At 40.8% G+C, this 20,636-nt stretch overlaps 1 protein-coding gene across 1 annotated transcript; it reads left to right on the top strand.

Annotated features, from left to right (window-relative positions):
* Nucleotides 1–2,384: 2,384 nt before the first annotated feature.
* SERINC1 (serine incorporator 1) lies at nucleotides 2,385–19,836 on the top strand. Its single transcript, XM_075748002.1, has 10 exons — nucleotides 2,385–2,545; nucleotides 8,460–8,621; nucleotides 9,999–10,192; nucleotides 13,339–13,418; nucleotides 13,620–13,757; nucleotides 14,719–14,888; nucleotides 15,002–15,092; nucleotides 16,164–16,305; nucleotides 16,421–16,651; nucleotides 18,222–19,836. Exons 1-10 carry the CDS (start codon nucleotides 2,507–2,509, stop codon nucleotides 18,358–18,360), a joined length of 1,386 nt encoding a protein of 461 aa, XP_075604117.1. The 5' UTR covers nucleotides 2,385–2,506; the 3' UTR covers nucleotides 18,361–19,836.
* The last annotated feature ends 800 nt before the right edge of the window (nucleotides 19,837–20,636 follow it).

Genomic DNA, 20,636 nt, shown 5'->3' with positions numbered 1-20,636 from the left:
AAAAGATTAAGGGCTTCACAAAGGAGAGGGAATGCACTCCTGTTTTGAGAGATTATGGATTCATCACACGAAGCAAGCCACTGTGTTAGCTGTGAGCTGATGTTGAGCCCGCAGGACCTGTCGTGGTGGTGCTATGTAGAAGATGAACACAGCACACTCGACTGGCTCAAATTAGTGCACAAACAAAAGTGATCATTAAGAATTACTGTTGTGGATCTACTGGCCAAACTAAAGGGACTCCAACATTTTTCCCCACCCCTTACCCCCCCATTGCCCTTCTGAGGAGACACAGGACATAGGTACCAAATCCTTGTTCGTCGCCAGCCCCAGCCTCGCGCCCCTGTGTCTTTTCTCCTCCTTGCCGCAGCTGCAAATCCACTGCCATTACCCTGCCTAACGTGGGGGAAGGTCCCGTTACACTACAGTGAGTCTTGTGGGGGAAGATGGCTCAGGCTTAGGCTCAGGCTGAGGCTCAGGCTCAGGGCTCATCTGCACCTCAACTGCTGTCTCAGCGCAGGACTAAGAGGTGCTTCTTGGCAATAGACCAAGGGCAGCCCGGTGGCCTAGGCAAGTAGACTGTTTCAACAAGGAGCAGACGTACCCTAGCTAAATGTTGATCCCATATCCCACCCTCAAGTACCTCCGCTTTACCAACATTTGACTTTTATAGAGGCTTTCAAAAGCTTTCTTGACCTTTTGGTAAGGAGAAGAGTGCCACATTTTATTTCAGCTCAGCATTCAATGTCCACTAATTCTGTGTGCTCACCTTTCAAACTAATAGGTTTAACCATTTTGTTAATTATTCTCATTCCCTTTTTTATTGCTGGACAACAATCACAGCCTTAAACCTTCAGGCTGCAAAAGTTCCTTCTTAGTTTTTTCTTGTCGTGTTCGATTTTGATTTGGAAAATAGGATTACCTTTAAAATCAATTATAAATGATAGATTTAGCAACATTCATAGATAAGTCCAACCTAAGCAGTAGCTCAGTATGTACTACTATAATCATTTCATGTTAGCAAGAAGATAAACTTGTGAGAGTCAAAAATGTTTCTTAATTTATAAAATTGAGTTACATACTGTTTACTCCATAGGAAATGTTCTGCCTCATACTGCTAAGTATTTTATTAAAAATTACATTTAATTATTTATCCTTCTTAAGTGCCTACTTTTAGATATTAAAATACATTTGACAAATGAAATGATTGTGTTTTTTCAGCTGATACATTATCCTCAGTATTATTATCCTCGGTATTACCTCTGGGGGCCCCAACATAAGAAGGGCATTGAGCTGTTGGAGCAAGTCCAGAGGAGACCCACGAAGCTGATCGGAGGGCTGGAGCACCTCTCCTATGAGGACAGGCTGAGAGAGTTGGGGTTGTTCAGCCTGCAGAAGAGAAGGCTCTGGGGAGATCTAATTGTGGCCTTTCAGTACCTGAAGGGGCCTACAGGAAAGCTGGAGAGGGACTGTTTATCAGGGAGTGCATTGACAGGACAAGGGGTAATGGGTTCAAGCTGAAGGAGGGTCGATTTAGATTAGATGTTAGAAAGAAATTCTTCACTGTGAGAGTGGTGAGGCACTGGAACAGGTTGCCCAGAGAGGTTGTGGCTGCCCCCTCCCTGGAAGTGTTCAAGGCCAGGTTGGATGAGGCTTTGGGCAATGTGGTCTAGTGGAGGGTGTCCCTGCCCTTGGCAGAGGGGTTGGAACTAGATGATCTTTGAGGTTCCTTCCAACCCAAACCATTCCATGGTTCTATGATTATGTCTATAATATTAAAATGTACATTTTCTGTTCCTTGATTGTCCAATTATTTTCTAACGGTTTTTGAGGAGTATGTTTTGGTCTTTTTTGGACTATATTCATCTTCTACATAGCACCACAATGACAGCCAGAAGGTCTTGCAGGCTGAACGCTCTTACTAGTACTTATATGAAATGCAGTGCCTCATGAGATACAACGTGATGCAAATTCTCATGGGATGAAACACTACCCTTTAGTATTGCTCAGGTGTGGCAGACTACAGCCACCCAGCTCCAGCCCGTTGGCCAGTTTCAAGAGGCGCTGGGAAACAGCACCCCAAGCACCGGCGGCTGTCACAGGGAAGCTGGCCTGTTGCTCCCGGCGACATCTTCCCAGCCTTCGGGCACTCCCTGGTTTAGGTACGTGTGGGCTGGCAATGAAGAAGCACAGGCCGACCCTTAACCACTCCATATCCTTTTAACGCATCAGGGGAGGTGACCGGACCGCCACGGCGACGCAGCCGCCTTTTCCAGGCCCCGTCTCAGGCAGGACGAGCAGTGACGCGTACCGAACCGAGGGCACAACTGGCCCCATCGCGGCTACGGAGCCGCCCGGGTTCCGCCCCCTGCCTTCCTCCCCCCCGGAAGTGACGTTGCCCGCTGCCGTCACAGCAGCCGGAAGCGCCGTTGTGAGCAGTAAACAACCTCGTCGAGAGCCCGCGGCCGCCGCGCTTCCATCTTTGAGGAGCCGGAGTCCGCCGCGGACCATGGGCGGCGTTCTGGGCCTCTGCTCCATGGCGAGCTGGGTAAGGGGGGGGCGGGCGGCGCGGTGGTTCTCTGCCCCTCCTTGCCCGTCGCAGGCCTTGAGCGGAGCCGGCGGCCGGAGCTGCTCCCCCTCCCGGGCCTCGCCCGTCCCTTCCTCGGGCCTTTGTCTCACAGGAGCGGGGGCGTCCGTGGCGCTGCCCTCCGGCCTCCTCAGGCGCGGGGAGGCTGCAAGCCCCCTTCCCGCTCCCACTCAGGCTTTATCCGCCCTAGTGGCCGCCGCCCCCGCTCCTCCGGGGCAGGGCTTGCTCCTCGGCGGGCTGGAGGAGGCGGTCCCTGGGGCGCGCCCCCACCGTGGTCCCCCCACCTTGGGCTTCTCCGGGGGTCCCAGGGATCCGCCGAAGCCATTTCGCTGGGGCGATGGGGAGCTTCGTACTTATTCAGGCGGACGGGTCTGTCGCGCTGCTGGTCGCCGCTTAATCCGCGTTACTGTGCGGAAGGTGTTACCGTGTCTGCTGACATTCCCCCTGCCCAAATCTGTAAAAGAGTCAAAATCTAATTAACTGCTTTTGAGGTTCGACGTTTCTTTCGGGAAGAGTAAAACTCGCCTGTTTCTCTGATCCTAATGATTATAGTTAATTCTTCTTTCTTACGGCTTTGTCTTGAGCAGCTCCACCCTTTCTGGCACCTTTGTCTTGTCGAGGCGTCGTTTTCTCACTGCACAGTAGTCTGTGGTGATGTGTCACCACCATGCTGAGCATCGTCAGGTGATTTTTTTTGTAACGGGAAACAATAGTTTGAGAAAATTTGAAAACTGTTAGCACTATGCATAAAAATGTAGACGTCAGCAGAGATCCTGCATGGCAGTCCTCTCTTCAGTTGAGGCATTGCTGCCTTATCCTCGAGTGATATGTCTTTCCAAATGTAGTCCCTGTGTGAATAGACATAATCAGGTGGATTGTGATTCTTTAGACATTTGGGTTAAAAATGTCAGTGGGATTGTGAAAACCTGAATTTTCCATACCAAAAATACTGTATCATACTTGGATTAAATGTAATTATGTATATTTAAACAGTTCACACACACAGCTTAGTGGTCTAACAAAACATCATATTGATTCAATCTCCTATTTTTTGTGCCAGCAAAATATATGACCTTCAGTTCCCCTAGTAGAGAGTGATATTTTATTAGAAAGATAATAGTTAACTCCTTAATCTCCTATACAAATTCTATGAAATGATCATAGAATTGGTAAATCTGTATGAACTAAGCTTCCAGGCTGATATGTGTGTGAATAAGCACCTAGACCATTGATAATATCCTGTTAAAGAAATACTGTCAGTGTTTGTTTTGCTTTAATTAACACTTTAAACACTACTTAATGGTTAGGTAGTTAGGCTGTAATTACTAGCTGAATATAGTTTACGTTAACATTTTTAATTATTGTCAAATACTAAGTGACAGTGTAAGTTGTAATTCAAATACTTGAGTTAATATATAATGCATTTTTAAGTGCATAAACAGCCTTTCTGATAACTGGCTGGTGTTTGTAGTGCATGAGGTATCCCTGTATACTTGTTCTTGGTTTTGAGTGTTTATTCCTGTGCAGAGAAACTTAGCTCATGGTCTTTTAGATAAAATGATTTACATGAGCATGTAATCTTGATTAAGTCAGATTTACTGTGGGTAACTAACCTTCATCCCTTCCTTTAAAGTGCCCAATCAAATCAGGGGTTTTTGGCTAGGGTTTTTTCCCCCCTCTTTTTTTCTTCCCTGATGGCTTTAAAGTGTTGATTTTGATTCCACATTTAAAACCACAGCTAATCAGCACTTAAAGCCTATATGATAGTTCTTCGGGAGAAATCTGTCAGTGCTGGTGTCTAAGGATTGATGTTAGTATAAACACCATTTGTGGCTCTGAAAGAGAAACAAACTGTAAGGGTGAGGTAGCAGGAGAACCAGATGTAGCAGATTTTGTGGTAGTGCGGGCTGTGCCATGGCTGGGATAACTACTCCTCTTGTCTGGGAAGATGCTGCTGCTGGCGTGGCTTCGGCTGTGGAGCTTCTCCGCAAAGCTGCGTGTTGTGCCATGCAGAGCTGCTCTGGGTAACTGGCCTCGGCATCTGGCCTCATACCTGTATTTCTTCTGGATTTTTTTGTGTGGTGTTACTGGTGGTTGTAGCTCTGCCCTACTGTGTGCGGATCAGGTGGTGTTTCAGTTTACTGGTTTTAAGAGCAAAGATAAATTTGTCAGAGATAAGAGCACTGTCATCTCACCAAAAATCTTCTGATCCTGATGACCTAGATTGGTCAGGCAGTGCTGTTTTCACTCTGCTGGGTCTTGCCTCTGTTGCATTGTTCTCTGAAATAGCTCAGCTGCTGTTTTGCACACTTTAATATTCTCTCTCAAGGCAAAGATCTTGATTGAATCAGTTCCTTTAAGCACATGAGTAGGGGTGATGTAGCTAAAACCTGACTAGGCCCAGCAGGGGGGCTTAGTGTTTTTGCAAATACTTAATTCAGTATATAATCATTTAGTCATTAACCCAGTAAGAAGATTATATTTGATATTAAAAACTTGTTCTGTGTGCATCAAGGACAGCAACACTTCACTTTCAGTGTTTTTTGTGGCGTTTTCTCTCTCCTTCTCTCTCTGTAATATTCATCTTGTTACGTGTTCCTCCTGCAATTTCCACTGCCTTGGAGAATGAAGTGACTGGTTTAGCAGGCATGAATTAACTTGTCTGCCCAGCTGGCTGCTCCCAGAATAGGTGTGTGGGTCATCTTTTCTTATTTTGCCTCAGTGAACACCACTGAGCTGCTTACATGTTTTTTGAGAAAAGTAAGGATGTGAGTTGGTTGGTAGGCGCAGAAGTTGCTGGATGACAGCAGTGCAGTCGTGACTTAGTAACTGCTGTCTGAGCTTCCTTAAGAAAGCAAGCTCAAAACTAATTGCAGAGTAACTGTGCATCTCTAAGCTGGGCTTCGCCTGGGGAGTTTAATATTAAGCTTTGGTCAGTGTACTGTAGTATTACTGTTTGTACTGTAGTATTTTTTTTTTTTTGTAGGAGGCATGCTCTGAATTTAGGAAGCAAGCAAGTGACGCAAACTGTCCTTGCCTCCTCTGCTGATAAACTCTATTCCATGGGCCAGATGTTTTTTGCTGTCTTTTCTTTTTGAAGTCTGTTACCTATTAGAAGTGGTTTTGCCAGTAGTACAATAATATTATTTTATTGGAATGGTATATATCTTATTCTTTCTTGCTAAAAGAGGGACTTGGACCGTAATGTGGTTCTTTGTAGAAGTGGCCAACTTGTATAAATAGTATCAATTATCAATGGGTGTCTCATGTTCAGAGGTGTGCATGATCATATCTGGTAAGGATGAGCTGTTTGGTGGCAAAATGTTTTAAAAGCTTGTGTTGGAGCTTGGATGCTTAAACATGGCCTCCTTTGAGGCACATTGTTTTCCAGTGAGGGGAAGACAGTCATCTCTATTTCAGCTACTGCAAGTCTCCCCTGTCTCTAAAAACATGCATTTGTCTGTGTTCCCCTTGATGCACTCAGGAGGAAGATATGAATTGAATACTTGAATTACTTAGATATTTAACTTGAATTATGAATTGAATAATCTTGAATTACTTAGATATTTAACAAACAATTTAACACTGAGATTCTCCAAAGAATTGACTTTTATGCCAGAAGGTCCTTGCACCAAATTTTCTGCAGCAGATGAGCCCAGGCTTATATTCCACTCGGCCAAATTCAACCTTTTATTCAACAGTATCTTTAAAAATGTTAACGCAGACAGAATTAGTTCAAGAAAGTAATTTTTTGAACAGAGAATAGAAATATTCTTCACCAGAAAGGTTATTTGTGTGTGTGTAGGAAATGGTGTAATACATTAGTACTGTAAAATCCTGATGCATCCTAAGCCAATATTCTCCATACATTTCCTGCTTACTAAGCATAGATGCCCCTAACGTAGTTGCTTGCAGTCATAGAACAGCCTGGAAGGATCATCTGGCCCAGCCTTTTGTGGGAGAGGGAGCCTAGGTGAGGTGATCTAGCACCCTGTCCAGTCGCATCTTGAAAACCTTCAGTGATGTGAACTCAACCACATCCTTGGGGAGGTTGTTCTCACTGTAAAAAATATCTTTCTTACATCGAGATGAAACCTCTCCCAGAATCAACACCTTCATATGCTTTGTGCCATAATTATATTTAGTAGAGGAAGTAAAAAAGGGCAATATGTAACTGGAATAGTAATAATGAAAATCTACCTTGTTTTATTTTTTAGCAAGGAAAATTTAATAGTGAAGTTCGCTAATTTAAAAGTGATTCTGCAGCATAGTGGAGTGAAAATTCTTGGCTCCTCCATCCTTGGAAAGGAACACAAATACAAAAAGAATACAAGAACGCTATTTAAAAGACCATGTTTGTGGGTCCAGTGTGAGAGTCTGGTGGAACCTGTAAGAACAAATAATCTGAGCCTTTCCCAGAGGGCTTCTCAGGAGGCTGCCAGGAGCATTGTGGCAGTCTGTCTGTCTGCTCTTCCCTGCAAACCCTGGGGCCTTCCCGGTAGCAGCAGACTCTGGTGTTTTTGTTTGTCATATGACTGAATTTTAATAACTCTCTCTGACACATGCCAGTCGTACTGGATGATTGACATGCGGTGGTCATGTGGCCATGTAACTAGTCATGTTCTTATGTGACTTCACTGGGTGTTTTTGACACAGTGATTAACACCTGTGGCTTTTGTCACATGGCAGAAGTGTCCCCGTGTGTGCGCACTAGGGGAGAAGCTGGGTTTTAGCACCCTTCAGTATCTTTGTCGGAGGTTGCACAGTCTATTGTAGCTCGGATAGGGCAGCGCTTGCTAGGTAACTTTACCTTAGCTGAAGAATATGTGGCCTCCAAAACTTAGCTGTTAATTGCTCTCCGGGATATTGTCTTCTAGACAAAATAATCTATTTGTAAATAGGAAAAAACCCCCCAAAAAAACCTCAAACATTTTGATTGTACCTTTCCTCTTTTGGCTTATGTTTACTTACGGAATCTTGCCCTTCTTTCCCTTCCTGAGTTGTCACTCAGCAAGTGGCAGAAAATTGCAATGGGATGAAGGTTTTTTTAATTTTTTTTTTTTTTTTTAATTCCCCCCGGTGAAATGGCACTATCTGCTCCCTTTCCTTCTTCCCACAGTTTTCTATTTAAGAGTTGAATACAGGCAACTTTGGTCCTAATTTTTTCCCTCATAGTATTACAACTGTACAGCATTCCTGTCCACTTCTGCCATTGATATTTGGCAGTGATGATAATGTGTGCTGTGTGTTTGCTTTGTTCTTGTGGTTTGTAACTTTTTACATTGCATAAGTTAATTTTGCTAGTTGACAGAGAATTGTGTGATACACGAGTAGTTGCTAAATATGCAATAATTTGCAACCTAAGCTTTAGGCTATTTTAGTTGTCGTTTGTGCTCCAGTAATGTTTATGGCCCCAGTGAGGATTGTGGCCCTACTCTGCCACAAACTGCAAGTGTACCTAGATCCCAGTTGCACTTCATTTTTCTTCTGTGATGTATCTGCTTAATCTCTGCAGCTGTGGAAGGGAGGATGTAGTTGTTAACTAAAAGCAATCCTTGCATTTCATTTAGCTGAAGTGAAATAAAATTCAAGAGAACAAATAAGCCTGAATCAGTCTTCATTTCCTCTGAATGGAGAAATGATTACTTTTGACATAGCACTAATTTCACTATACAGTGGTGCATTAGGAAGCGCTGCCGTGATTGTTAGGGGGGCTGTGTAACATGTTACAGTGACTTAGTCTACACTAGTGATGAGATGCGTAGGATGAGTAATTTTCCATCATAACTTCTGGTAATTTACACAGGCTGATTAAATATTGAAATCTAGTAATGCAAAATTTTTTCAAGAATTTGTTCTGTGTTCTGTCTGTTAGATACCGTGCTTATGTGGAAGTGCCCCGTGCCTGCTCTGCCGATGCTGCCCCAGTGGAAACAACTCCACCATAACTCGGTTGATTTATGCATTCTTTTTACTTCTTGGCGTGAGTGTTGCCTGCGTGATGTTAATACCAGGCATGGAAGAGCAGCTGAAGAAGGTCAGATTACTTCTTTGCTAACATGTTTGGTAGAACAAATGTCACAGATAATTGTAAACAACATCTTGAATGCCTGGATTTTATTTGGAAATACATAATTGTGCTGCCACCTGTACTTCACAGTCACCATTAATTTGACTGTAGATCAGATAAACAAAGAACTCATGCGACAATCACCGCATAGATGAAAAGGACTATTTAGAAAGAAAGTCGTACTTCTTTAATAGCTCAAAGCAGAAAAAATAAAATCTCATCTAAAACATGAAGAAAATATAATTTATATATGTGGAGTTTTAAATATTATCAAGATGACTGTATTTGTGGCACTTGATTAATTTTGATTGGTGTTAATAAAACAATGAAAGATAACCACAGTCCAAGATATCTTCCAGTTTCATTGTGCTGTACTTCTATTTTAAAGTCTGCAAATGCGTAACAAAAATATTTTTTATTAAAGGTAGTAGCATATTTTTCACTAAAGATACTAGGAAATGCTTATATAATTTTAAAGTTTATTAGTTCTATGAAGATACTATATAAAATTAAATTTTTATAAATTGTATACCTTTTAATAAAATTTTTGTGTAAAATTATAGAGTGATCATTTCAGTTATAGGAGAGCTTACGGGTTCACTGAACTTGGGTTGCCTGTGCTTTGGTTCTGTTACCCTTTGTTTTACTGACTTGAATTTTCTTCTGTTAGGTAGTAACTTCTGTTAGGCATGCTTTTGATTTTTCTCCCCTTCCCCAAATGATTCATCTGAAAATGTTTATTTCAGTGTGGCATAGTAACCATATTAGAGCTTCAGCGAGAGCCACGTTAGTCACCCAGTGAAGAAAATTACGGCTTTTTGGAGTATGATTTAACTTCAAAAAGGTGCTGCTCATGTCCTGGTAGTAACTGGAAAGGATATACTCAGCCATTTCATATGGAAGTTACAGATACTTCTAATTGATTGTGATGTTACTTTTTTGGGGAGGCTGTTAAAGAGATGTAAGCAGGCTGCCTTCTAGCTATGACATGAATTTGATAGTAACTGTGAAGTCAAATTTACCAAATTCCAGATCTTTTATTTATTTCCTGATTCAGATCAACAGGTGAAAATTGCATTTGTTTGAGAAGATCTGAAATTGCTAATAGCAAAAAAACTCCACGCCACTGATAATAAGATTTTTTTGTTTGTTTAGAATTTGTCTATGCGGGATTTTGTCCTTGAATGTGTTTAATATTCTGGTTAGTTTGTAACTAACAATACAGCCTTTCTAGCAGTGTTAATAGTTGCATAATTAATGAGTTTTATATTCCTAAATTGCTAATACATATTTACTCACAGGAGGCCTTTTACAAATCGCTAAAGTATCTTGCATTTATTACAGATTCCTGGATTTTGTGATGGAGGGATGGGAACAACTATTCCTGGTGTGCATGGCCACGTGAATTGCGATGTACTAGTTGGTTACAAAGCTGTGTACCGTGTGTGCTTTGGTATGGCCATGTTCTTCCTTCTCTTCTCCTTGTTGATGATCAAAGTGAAAAGCAGCAATGACCCAAGAGCAGCGGTGCACAATGGGTAGGATACCGAAACAAGAACTGAGATGGGTGGTGTGTGCGTGTGAGATACAGCTACTGTGAAAATAAAGCCTGTGGCTGAGCATGCTGGTCAAATTTACTGTTCCACAAAGAATTTCATAGTAGCTAGAGGAGTGTTGTTGGAGTAGAGGGCATTCAAAGATATTAGAGTTCTTAGACACGGCAGATTAATTTGTATAAGAGAAGAAGATACACATGGCTGTCACTTTTGAGAGCCTGATCTGTGACAATGGAGAATCTGTCCAGAGGCTTCCCAAGATTAGAGATTCTGGTTTTGTCCAAAGATGACAAAATTCAGAGGCGAATAATGGTACTAAGTTTCATTCCACTGAGATTTTTTCAACATATAGATTAAAAAGCCTGATCTGTCCTTTAGGAATTATATTTCTCTTAACTTTGATGTTTGTAAGACATTGCTCTTTTCTGAACAGTTTTATTTTAAAGATTAAAACCTTTATATATATATGCCTATATAGATATATAACCTATCTCTTTCCGCTCTGCTATCTTTTCTTCAGTTTCCCCTCTTCATAAAGAGCTACATATTTAGTTTCTGAGCTTCCCAGTAAATTTTTCTTTTGTATTTCATTATAGTTAGAATTATCAGATAGAAGATAATAGTGGAATTTCAGCAAGTGATTGTTCTCATCCAGATTCAGTCTATGTGTAATGTAGCATCTTGAAACAGGGAGATGTAAATTTTTGTAGTAGGGCATGACACTAAAAAGCCTAAAATGATTTGTGGTGCCTAGTCTTGGTGGTCACAGTGATTGCTTAGTCTACTACTTTTTCAAAGTGATTGTATTTAGTGGAAGCTATGAACAGCTAAACCATAAAAATGAAGAAGTAATTTTATTTTATATTCAATATAATAACATCAAACATTTCTAGCATAAAATGAGAAAAAAAAACCCCTCAGATAATTTCCGTAAGGGAAAAGAAAATAATTAAGACTGAGCAGCATATCACTCTGTTTACTTCTTTCTTTGTTTCAGTCTAAAGAAAAAGAGGCCAGGTGCAGTATTAAGATGCATTAACAGCAGTAACTCAGTTCAGCCTTTCCCTCTACCCTGCTCTGTTCAGGAGAGCATACTTGTTATGAGCAAGAAGAAATGGTTCATGTACATTCTACATCAACACTTCGTGGTTTTAACAATAACAGACATATTTTACGTGGTGTGGAATCTTTTTACTTAAAACCGCTTCTTAAGCGTTTGGGATCTTCTTGATAACCTTATCTAGAGTTGTGCTTTCCAGCACAAATTTTGGTGGTATTTATGCAACCCATAGCAGTTTCCTCCTCTTAGCCAATCTAGTGTCAGCACTAGGATAAAAGGAAAAATTATACTTGTTAACTGTTACTGGTAAAATATTTAATAATGTTACTTTCCAGCATTTCTGTAATAACTAGTTGCTTCAGACAGGTAGCTTTATGAAAACCATGGCTTTAAATTTTTGAATTGTAGGTATCTTCAGTAATACCTGGCAATGTAATCTTTCTGTCAGTGATTTGAAACATTCAGAGTATTAGGTTTTGCTGTGTATGTGTATTAAGTTTTCATACTTGCATGCAAATTAAGCCCAGTAATGTGGTCCAGTACCAATGTTTTGCTTTTGTAACAGCAGTCAGAATAATTTCTTGCCTCAGGTTGTTGATAATAATCATAATAGAAAACAGTTATAATGTATTCACAGGATTGTTGCTGCCTTGCACAGAATGCGTAGCAACTGTAGATGTTATTTCGGATGAGTATTGGTTTTAGCTGTCATGCACATTATATAGGTAGAGTGTTAAGACCCATTAAGAAGTCTGGAATTAGAGATGAAAGTGGTACAAATTTGAACCTATTATTTCTATAATTGAGAATGACATTGATTTAAAAAATAAATCTACCTGTGTGTTCAAAAGCTAGTTTAACTGGGGTATGTATTACACAGTAAATGTTGTAAGTTAATGCAGCTTTCAAACTGGGTATAGATAGTTTATATCCCACTGAATTAGTCCATTTTTGCCCGTATTCTGCACTTGTGTCATCTCACATAGTTCCTCTCCACACAAATGGAATTTATTCCTCTGGTCACCATCGCCTGACTGTAACAGCCAGAAGGAGAGATTAAACTTGTTCAAAGTATGGGAAAAGATGGGAAGGGATAGAAAACTTGAGAACCATGCAAGTGTTTGACGTCACAGGGGTATGGTTCATGTTTTTGTGCTATATTCCATTTGAAGTACATGAGGATGGTACCGTGCCTGTATTTGGAGCTGCCTCTCGCTGTGATCAGAAAAAGTAGTCTTCACCTTCTTATAGTTTTGTTGGCATATTTTTTTGACTTGAAGTTCCCTATGCAGAGTCTATTTCTACATAGTCTGTATTTGGGGGGAGTTTGGTGAATCTTTGGTGGAAGGTATTTCCTTGCCTCCTTTCTAGGGAACATACGATCTGTTTTGTTTGTCCATGAGTGTATATCTTTTACTGGGGGTGGGGGGAATCCAGTGCTACTGCACTGGAAGAGGGACTTAGAATTTGTGTCCTTTCTGTGAAGGATAAAATCCTTTGCTTTTGTTGTTGTGGTAAATCCTCACCAGATGTAGGCCTAAAGAGTCTGAAATTACTCAGGAAGAATCCAGGCTTTTGTACATCTCTCCCTTGTAGGAAATGAATTGAGACTGGAAAGGAGCTCCACATGTGTTCTGTCATTGTAGGCACCAACCAGATCTTCTACCTTTTTGGTTTTGATACTCAGAACAGATAGAGGTTTTTGGGTTTACCCATTTTTCCGATATGCAGGCAGTTCAATAATCTCACTATGCTATTTAAAAAACTTTCTTTAAAAAAAAAAACAAACCTTCACAATTATATTCCAGCCTGGCTTCATTTGAAATACATCAGTGAGATGTGTCAAACTCTTTGTCAGTCTTGGCACAGTTTCAGCATAATTTTCTGGAGAACAAAAATCTTGGGCACATAAAATAAGATTTTTACCCTACTTCAAAAGAAATGAATTAAGAATGAGTGAATTAAAAACCAGCTCTTAAGGATGTTCATTTTGTGTACTTTTGATTTTTTTGTGAATTAGATCAGACTTCAGCAGTTGCCTGACTTTTTATTTTTTATTTCCCTCTAGATTCTGGTTCTTTAAATTTGCAACAGCACTTGCAATTAGTGTTGGAGCCTTTTTCATACCAGAGGGACCATTTACGACTGGTAAGGGAGTATTGTCTTCCACTGTATCATGGTGCAATCATAACTGGTTTTAAAACAAAACTGAGTGCATGTTGATGTCTGGGTTTTTTTTTTTTTTTTTTAATTGTAGCTGTGTAACTATAGCACTTTTCTGTGTTTAGAGACATTAAGACAGGATGGTAAATTATCTATGGTTCTGAACTGGTTTTATTTCTCTTTTAGTGTGGTTTTATGTAGGTATGGCTGGAGCATTCTGCTTTATTCTTATTCAGCTGGTCCTGCTTATTGACTTTGCCCACTCCTGGAATGAATCTTGGGTTGAAAAAATGGAGGAAGGAAACTCAAGATGTTGGTATGCAGGTAAAGGACTGTCCTACAATCGAGTTTTAAATTTCATTGTGTATTATGTTAAATAAATTTTCACTGAATAATACATTTTAGCAGAATGCAGAAGGGCTGCTTCATGCATACATACTGTTTTCTCAGATGTAGTTCAGCTCTGTTGCCTGGCTGTCCTTTTGATGTCAAGTTAAATGGGGAGGGGGATGACAGGGAGAGGGGCAGCAGCCTCTCAGTAGGAAGATCTAATTCCTAGGAGCAGGGCATCAGCTTATGATAGCAGAGAAGTGGCAATTGTAGGTTTTTGGGATTTTTTTCCAGCCACAGGCGTTGTTGCACTTTAGTGCTGATTAAAACCAAACTAGCCTGTTACTGTTTCATAGTGAGCATAAGTATCTCAAATAATTGTTTTTTCTTTCTGTCTGCCAGTCGGTCATTCTTCGAAGATACGTACTGAGTGAAAGGCCAAGATAGCAAAGTAGAGTACAAGTCATCTCACTGGAGAAACTATGTTAATTTTAATGAAGTGTTTCAGATGTGAAAATTTAGGTACTTCAAAGACTACAGCCTGTCTTTGTGGGATGGCCTCTTCACTCTTTAATGTTTTTAATAAGATGGAATTTGAAAAGATAAGAGTTTATTTTTTCCTTCTATTGGAGAAGTAGTTCTTCAGTTTCTTTTTTAAGCTTTTAGCCACAATGTATGTGGTATAACTGTTTATTCCTTCATACTTGTTCTTCTTGGTTGCTGTTAGAGCACTGGAGAATCTAGTATGGCTTCAGGCTTCCCACTTACTGTGTTCTTTCTTTCTATCACCTCAGAGTATTGAGAAGAACTTAGTTCCTTTACATTTCAGTGCCCAGAGCTGCTCTATAATTGTCATTGTATACCATATCCAAAACATGATAATCGTGCAACATCATTTAATTTTTGGCATGCTCCATTATTAAGCAGTTTAACTCTGTTTTTGTCTCTTTCACAGCTCTGCTGTCAGCTACAGCTGTCAATTACCTGCTGTCTCTAGTAGCCATTGTCTTGTTTTATGTTTATTACACTCATCCAGAAGGTTGTTCTGAAAACAAGACATTCATCAGTGTTAATATGCTGCTGTGTATCGGTGCTTCTGTAATGTCAATTCTGCCGAAGATTCAGGTACAGTTTTAATTCTGTTACCTTTGTGTTACCAGCCCCAGAAACCTGTAATATAATTGTGCCCGAGACCATTTAATTGCCTAACTGTGCTGTTTTGTGACTACTTTGTACAGGAATCTCAGCCAAGATCTGGTTTGCTGCAGTCTTCTGTCATCACTATTTATACAATGTATTTGACTTGGTCAGCTATGACCAATGAACCAGGTAAGTGTAGTAGCATTATATGGCTTTTGGGGTAACCAGCAGTAAATTGTATCTTCACCTTTTTGTGAGGCAGTGTTAGAATGAAGTACTATAATGCATGCAAGTTCAAGGCAGGACTCATTGGTTTGTGTTCTCCCCCCCCACTCCAACTTTCTGTAATAATACTGAAGAAATAGTTATTCCAAAGATAATGTGTTTTTCACTTGCTCTTATGTTTATCGTATGGAAGAATTTCTACCTATTATTGGCAGGACTACAGTATTCTAAAACTTAGATTTTGCAGATTACCACAACCCTTTCAAGCTGTTGAAAGGATCATCTCCCTAGGAAGTTTCAAGATGCTACTGATTATATTTTTCTGAACTGAGGATTTTAAAAAATGTATTGTTTTCAATGATTCTTGTCTCTGAAAACAGATGAGCATCTCTTTAAAAAAATACAAATAAATTCAGAAATTCTGGTGATTAAATCAAACTACCAGATACTGATTTTGGGGTTTTTAATTGAGTCTCTGGCCCTTTTATCTTAATTATGGACAGTCTTCTGTGCTTCTGTGTAACAGCATACATATGAGTCATATCTAATTACTGCAATAATTATGGGGAAATGAGATTGCTGCTTTCATCTGTGTTATCTGTAGATGTTGGGTTGGGAACTGTTGATAATATGAAACTCTGAGATGACTGTGGTACCCCATCTATAGAGTATATATGTTTGTCAAACTTGTTTTCTAGCGGTAGAATTTCTGAAGTTTCATATGCAGAGCATTTGTATTTTGTTGCATCTGATATGAGCTGGAACAGTAAAGCAGTTGATGCGTATCTTACATAAGTTTGAAAGCCTTTTATCTGCTCTAAGAGACAAATTTTTATGCCACATACTGTCATTTACCTGCTTTAGAGAGACTCAATAGGCTAAAATAAGATTCAGAGCTTTTTTTTTTTTACTTCAAGACTGTCACAATCACAAAGTTCCTTTCTATTACCGTGCTGAAATTCAGTGTGAAAATGTACTATTAAATATTTGTTCTGTTCTTGTTTTGTGTAAGTTCTAATGTAGTTTCCCCCACAGACAGGCGCTGTAACCCGAGTTTGCTGAGCATCATTGGTTACAACAGCACCACCGCTCCAACCCAGGGTCAGGTAGTTCAGTGGTGGGATGCACAAGGCATTGTAGGACTGGTTTTGTTTTTGCTGTGTGTTCTCTATTCAAGGTAAGATTCTTTTAAAAAAAAAAAAAATCCTGTTAACTTGTATTACTTCTCATTGTCGGATACTAAATTGTATTTATATGGGTAACTGTACTGTGTCCTTTCCTGTCAAACACAGCATCCGAACATCCAACAACAGCCAAGTTAACAAGCTGATGCTGACCAGCGATGAATCAACACTGATAGAGGATGGAATGCCCAGGAGTGATGGCTCCCTTGATGATGGAGATGATGTTCACCGAGCCATAGATAACGAGAGGGATGGAGTCACTTACAGTTACTCCTTCTTTCATTTCATGCTTTTCCTGGCATCACTTTATATCATGATGACGCTCACCAACTGGTACAGGTATTTACGTTTGATAATATATTGTGCTAATAAAAAGCATACAAGATGCTATCTTTTGGTGGACAAGAAGACAAAAGTTGTGTGCTGTGAGGGATGCAAGTCTTGAATTGGACTTCTCATAGGAAGTATGCTGTTTATCTATCTTAAATTAATTGTATTTGAAAATCAGAGTAGCCAGCCTTGTTCACAAGTGCCTATCGTATTTTCTAGGATAATTCTCAGGATTCACTGGACTGTTAAAGTATGTCCTGCTGAAGTGAACAGGACAAAGTCTTAAATTCTATAACAACTAAAAATAAGTAAACACCAGGCCCATGTCTGGTACAGAGGGCTGGAAAAAGGAGAGATGGGACATGTCATATTGGTAGGTTGAGGGAGAGTTGATCCTTCCCCTCTGCTCAGCACTGGTGAGACCACACCTGGACTGTTGGGTCCATCCTGGGCTCCCTAGTACAAGAGAAACATGGACATACTGGAGAGAGTCTGGCAAAGGGCCACAAGGATGATGAAGGGACTGGAGCATTTGTGGTATGAGGAGAGGCTGAGAGAGCTGGAGCTGCTCAGCCTGGGGACGAGAAGGCTCGGGGGATCTTGTCAATGTATATAAGTACCTGAAGGGAGGGTGCAAAGGGGATGGAGCTGGGGTCTTTCTAGTGGCGCCCAGTGACAGGACCAGAGGCAATGGGCACACACTGAAACATGGGAGATTCCTTCTGAACATCAGGAAACACATTATCATTGAAAGGCTGACCAAGCACTGGCACAGGTTGCCCAGGGAGATTGTGGAGTCTCTGTCCTTGGAGATCCTCAGTCCTGGGCAACTGGCTGTAGCTCTCCCTGTTTTAGCAGAGGGCCTGGACCAGATGACCTCCAGAGGTCCCTTCCAACCTTAGCTGTTCTGTGATAGGGTCTGGTGGAAGGAAATTAGGTTGTCTGCTCCCTGAAAAAAATCCTCACAATAGTCCTCCTATGTGTGAGTGGTTATTATGGTAACAGCTTGAGCAGATATTCTTCAGAATTTAATAAATTATGGTCTCTAACAATTTATTAAAGGACAATTTGTATCAAAATAGCAACACTAGAAAAGTGTTTCCTTCAAAAGTTAACTCTAGATAGATAGTCCTGCTGTGGATTATATTTGCGGCCCTGCTTGGTTCAGTATGACCTCAAGATTATGAATTCTTCTAGGCATTGTCTTTTGGCAAGGTAGAATGCATTATGTATATCTATAAATGCTGTTTCCTGCCTTTCCACAGACTTGCTTAGAGATTCCTTGTAATTATTTCTGCTTCTTAACAGCTTTTTTTGCTAAATATTTTTTGGGCTGCTGTTGCTTTCCACCAACTTAAAAATGGTGTTCTTGTACAGATTGGTGTGAATGGCCTGGGAGGAGAAGGGTAGAGATGTCCTTTGAGGTGTGGAGCTGAAGTGAAAGGATTATATTAAATGAATTAATTTATTATAGAAATGATGTACTGAGAAAACAGTGTTGAAGAGTGGCTTACTACACAAGTATGTCACATTGAAACAAGAATTGCAAATTAACTTTTTTCTTTTCCTTCTTTCACAGTCCGGATTCTTCTTATGAGACAATGACCAGCAAATGGCCGTCTGTCTGGGTGAAGATATCTTCCAGCTGGATTGGCATTGTGCTTTATGTGTGGACTCTGGTTGCTCCACTGGTTCTTACAAACCGTGACTTTGACTAAGCTGCGCGGCTCTCCAGGGAGATTGTGCTAGCTTTACCGTGTCTTTGAAACAAACAGTATTCCAGATAATAGTGCAGTTGTAAATACGTGTGTGTGCGTGTGTGTGCTATCCATGTAGTCATACCCTGCTTTATGCTGCATGATTACCTTGAATCATGTCTTTTGTCATTTCACTAAATGACTTTTTCTATCTGAGCTCAGTGACAATTGCTATAATGATGGCTTTCATAGCATTACTCCTAGATTGAGTGCTTCGGGAGCATTGGATGTAACATCAAGCAAGACTTTTTGGAAAGAGGGTTTTTTCCCCCCTCAATTGCATTAAATAGTTGTAGGGAAAAAAAGTGCAAGTATTAATTAGGGTAAGGAGAATATTAGATCAGGCTTTGCAAGGAGGGGCTGGCTGCCTTTGATCCCTGTTGCCTTGATTCCAAAGTAAGTCTTGAGTAAGCGTGGTTAGACTCAAAACCGCACGTGTTGGAATGACTGGATGTCTTGCAGCATTTTGGCACTAAAGCCTGACCTCTTCCCGCACGAAGGGTGGCAGTACCTGTAGCACGGATGTTGGGTGGGGAGGCTGCGGAGGAGCTGATGGGTGCCCTCCTTGGTGCTGCGGGGCCCACTGTGTCCCCTTGCAGACAGGAGGCCCTGGGGAAAAACATCCTGGTATCAGATGCTCAGAAGCATGTTTTTAAAGCACCTGTTTACAATGTGCATTTATGTATTATTTTTTTAAAAAGTAGTTTAAATGGGATAGTTGTGCTGTAATTTATTGCTGTTTTGTGTACCACTTACTTGGCCAAGCTACAATCACAGTTTGCAAGGAGATGAGTGGTGAAAACTGTGTAAGCCCTTTAGAGGAATTTTTTGAGTATTGTGGTTAAGAAAAAGAAGTGGAGGAAAAGGAACACTGCAATGACAGTAACTAAAAGAGACTTGCATTAACTGAGGTTTCAACAGAAGTGTTTCTTAATATATTTGAGGCTCTAAATTTTGAAATCTTTTAAGGTATTAGGCATTTACTGCTTGTTGGCCATTGCCAGAGATGGACTTGAGCCTAGAAGTCTAAATCTAGGCATGAGGGAAGACATTACTCTGATTGACGTACCATATAGTTCCTGTGCAGTTAGGAAATCTTCACTGCTTTTGTGCTTGCAGCTTTGTAACTGATGTAAGCTGCTGCTGCATTTCTCTCCCCTTGCTACTTCCTACAACTTGAGCCTAGAGCAGCCTGCCTGGGAGTGACCCTAGAGCCCTCAGCAGATGTCATGCTGACCTGGTACTGTGGTGTCTATACTGCTACTTCCTGTTGCCAATTATTCTGTAAGCTCTTATTTTAATTCTGCACCTAAACACTGACAGTTATGGCAGAAGTTTGACATCTCTGCCAAACTTGGGATGGTAATGGCATGGTTAGTAAAGGCTTGTACTAATTTGGAATATATTGTTATGTTATTAATAAATAAATTTGGATGATGATGTCCAATTACTTTGTCTCATACATAGGGGATAGTATCTTCTCATCCTAGGATGGAACAGAAGCAGCTTTATAGCACTTATTGCCTGAGGAGTAATGTGACACAGGTGACAGTGCCACAAAGTACACCTGGAAGGCTGTTGGTTCCTGGCTCCCAGGAAATCACCCGTAGTCCCTGTGTGAAGTTTTCTGCCAGTTCTCTGTGCCTTTTTCAGAGAGGGATGCAAACACAAACATGCCTCATGCTTGTACCTGCATTCCTACTTTGACTGCTACTGCACTGGATTGCACCTGTGTGTGTTAGGTTTGAGTAAAACACCTCAGCACCAGTTTTAATAGAGCAGTTCCCAAGTCCTGTGACAAGTAACTAGTCACTGAATTAGTAAGAGGGACAGCTCTATCTGCAAGCAGCTAGACTATTCCTTTAAAAAAAAAAAAAAGTTGAATGCAGTGCCAGAATTGTGGAAGATGTTTTTTGTGTTGCATGTCAGTTTCTCCCTTCACTGGAACATCTTCCACACTGGAACTTCTCAAACCTCCCTACCTACAGAAAGGGTGAGATGATCTAGTTACAAGTGGGTGAAATCCACCTTCACCTGGTGGTGTAGCAACCCCTCTGGCATGCAGCTGTGTAACAACTACCACAAGTTCACATAACAGACATGCAAGGACTTGGTAAAAGTGATAATGGAAAGACCTTCTGAGCAGGGGTAAAGCTCTTCCAGCAGAAGGAAAGCTATGGGCTCTGCCACACCTTTCAGTAAAGCCAGAGGAGAAAACAGTCCCTTGTGTAGTACTA

The sequence above is a fragment of the Balearica regulorum genome, chromosome 3 (assembly GCF_011004875.1).
Source record: "Balearica regulorum gibbericeps isolate bBalReg1 chromosome 3, bBalReg1.pri, whole genome shotgun sequence".
NCBI classification, from domain to species: Eukaryota; Metazoa; Chordata; class Aves; order Gruiformes; family Gruidae; genus Balearica; species Balearica regulorum.
Note: the sequence above shows the minus strand (reverse complement) of the source record. Positions and strands in the feature narration are given on the sequence as shown.

Bases quoted from the DNA above. Each gene is read 5' to 3' on its own strand.
- SERINC1 (XM_075748002.1), top strand. From the start codon at position 2,507: ATGGGCGGCGTTCTGGGCCTCTGCTCCATGGCGAGCTGG. The intron at 10,193-13,338 runs GTAGGATACCGA...ATTTCCCTCTAG, and splicing joins AGAGCAGCGGTGCACAATGG to ATTCTGGTTCTTTAAATTTG. The intron at 13,419-13,619 runs GTAAGGGAGTAT...TTTCTCTTTTAG, and splicing joins AGAGGGACCATTTACGACTG to TGTGGTTTTATGTAGGTATG.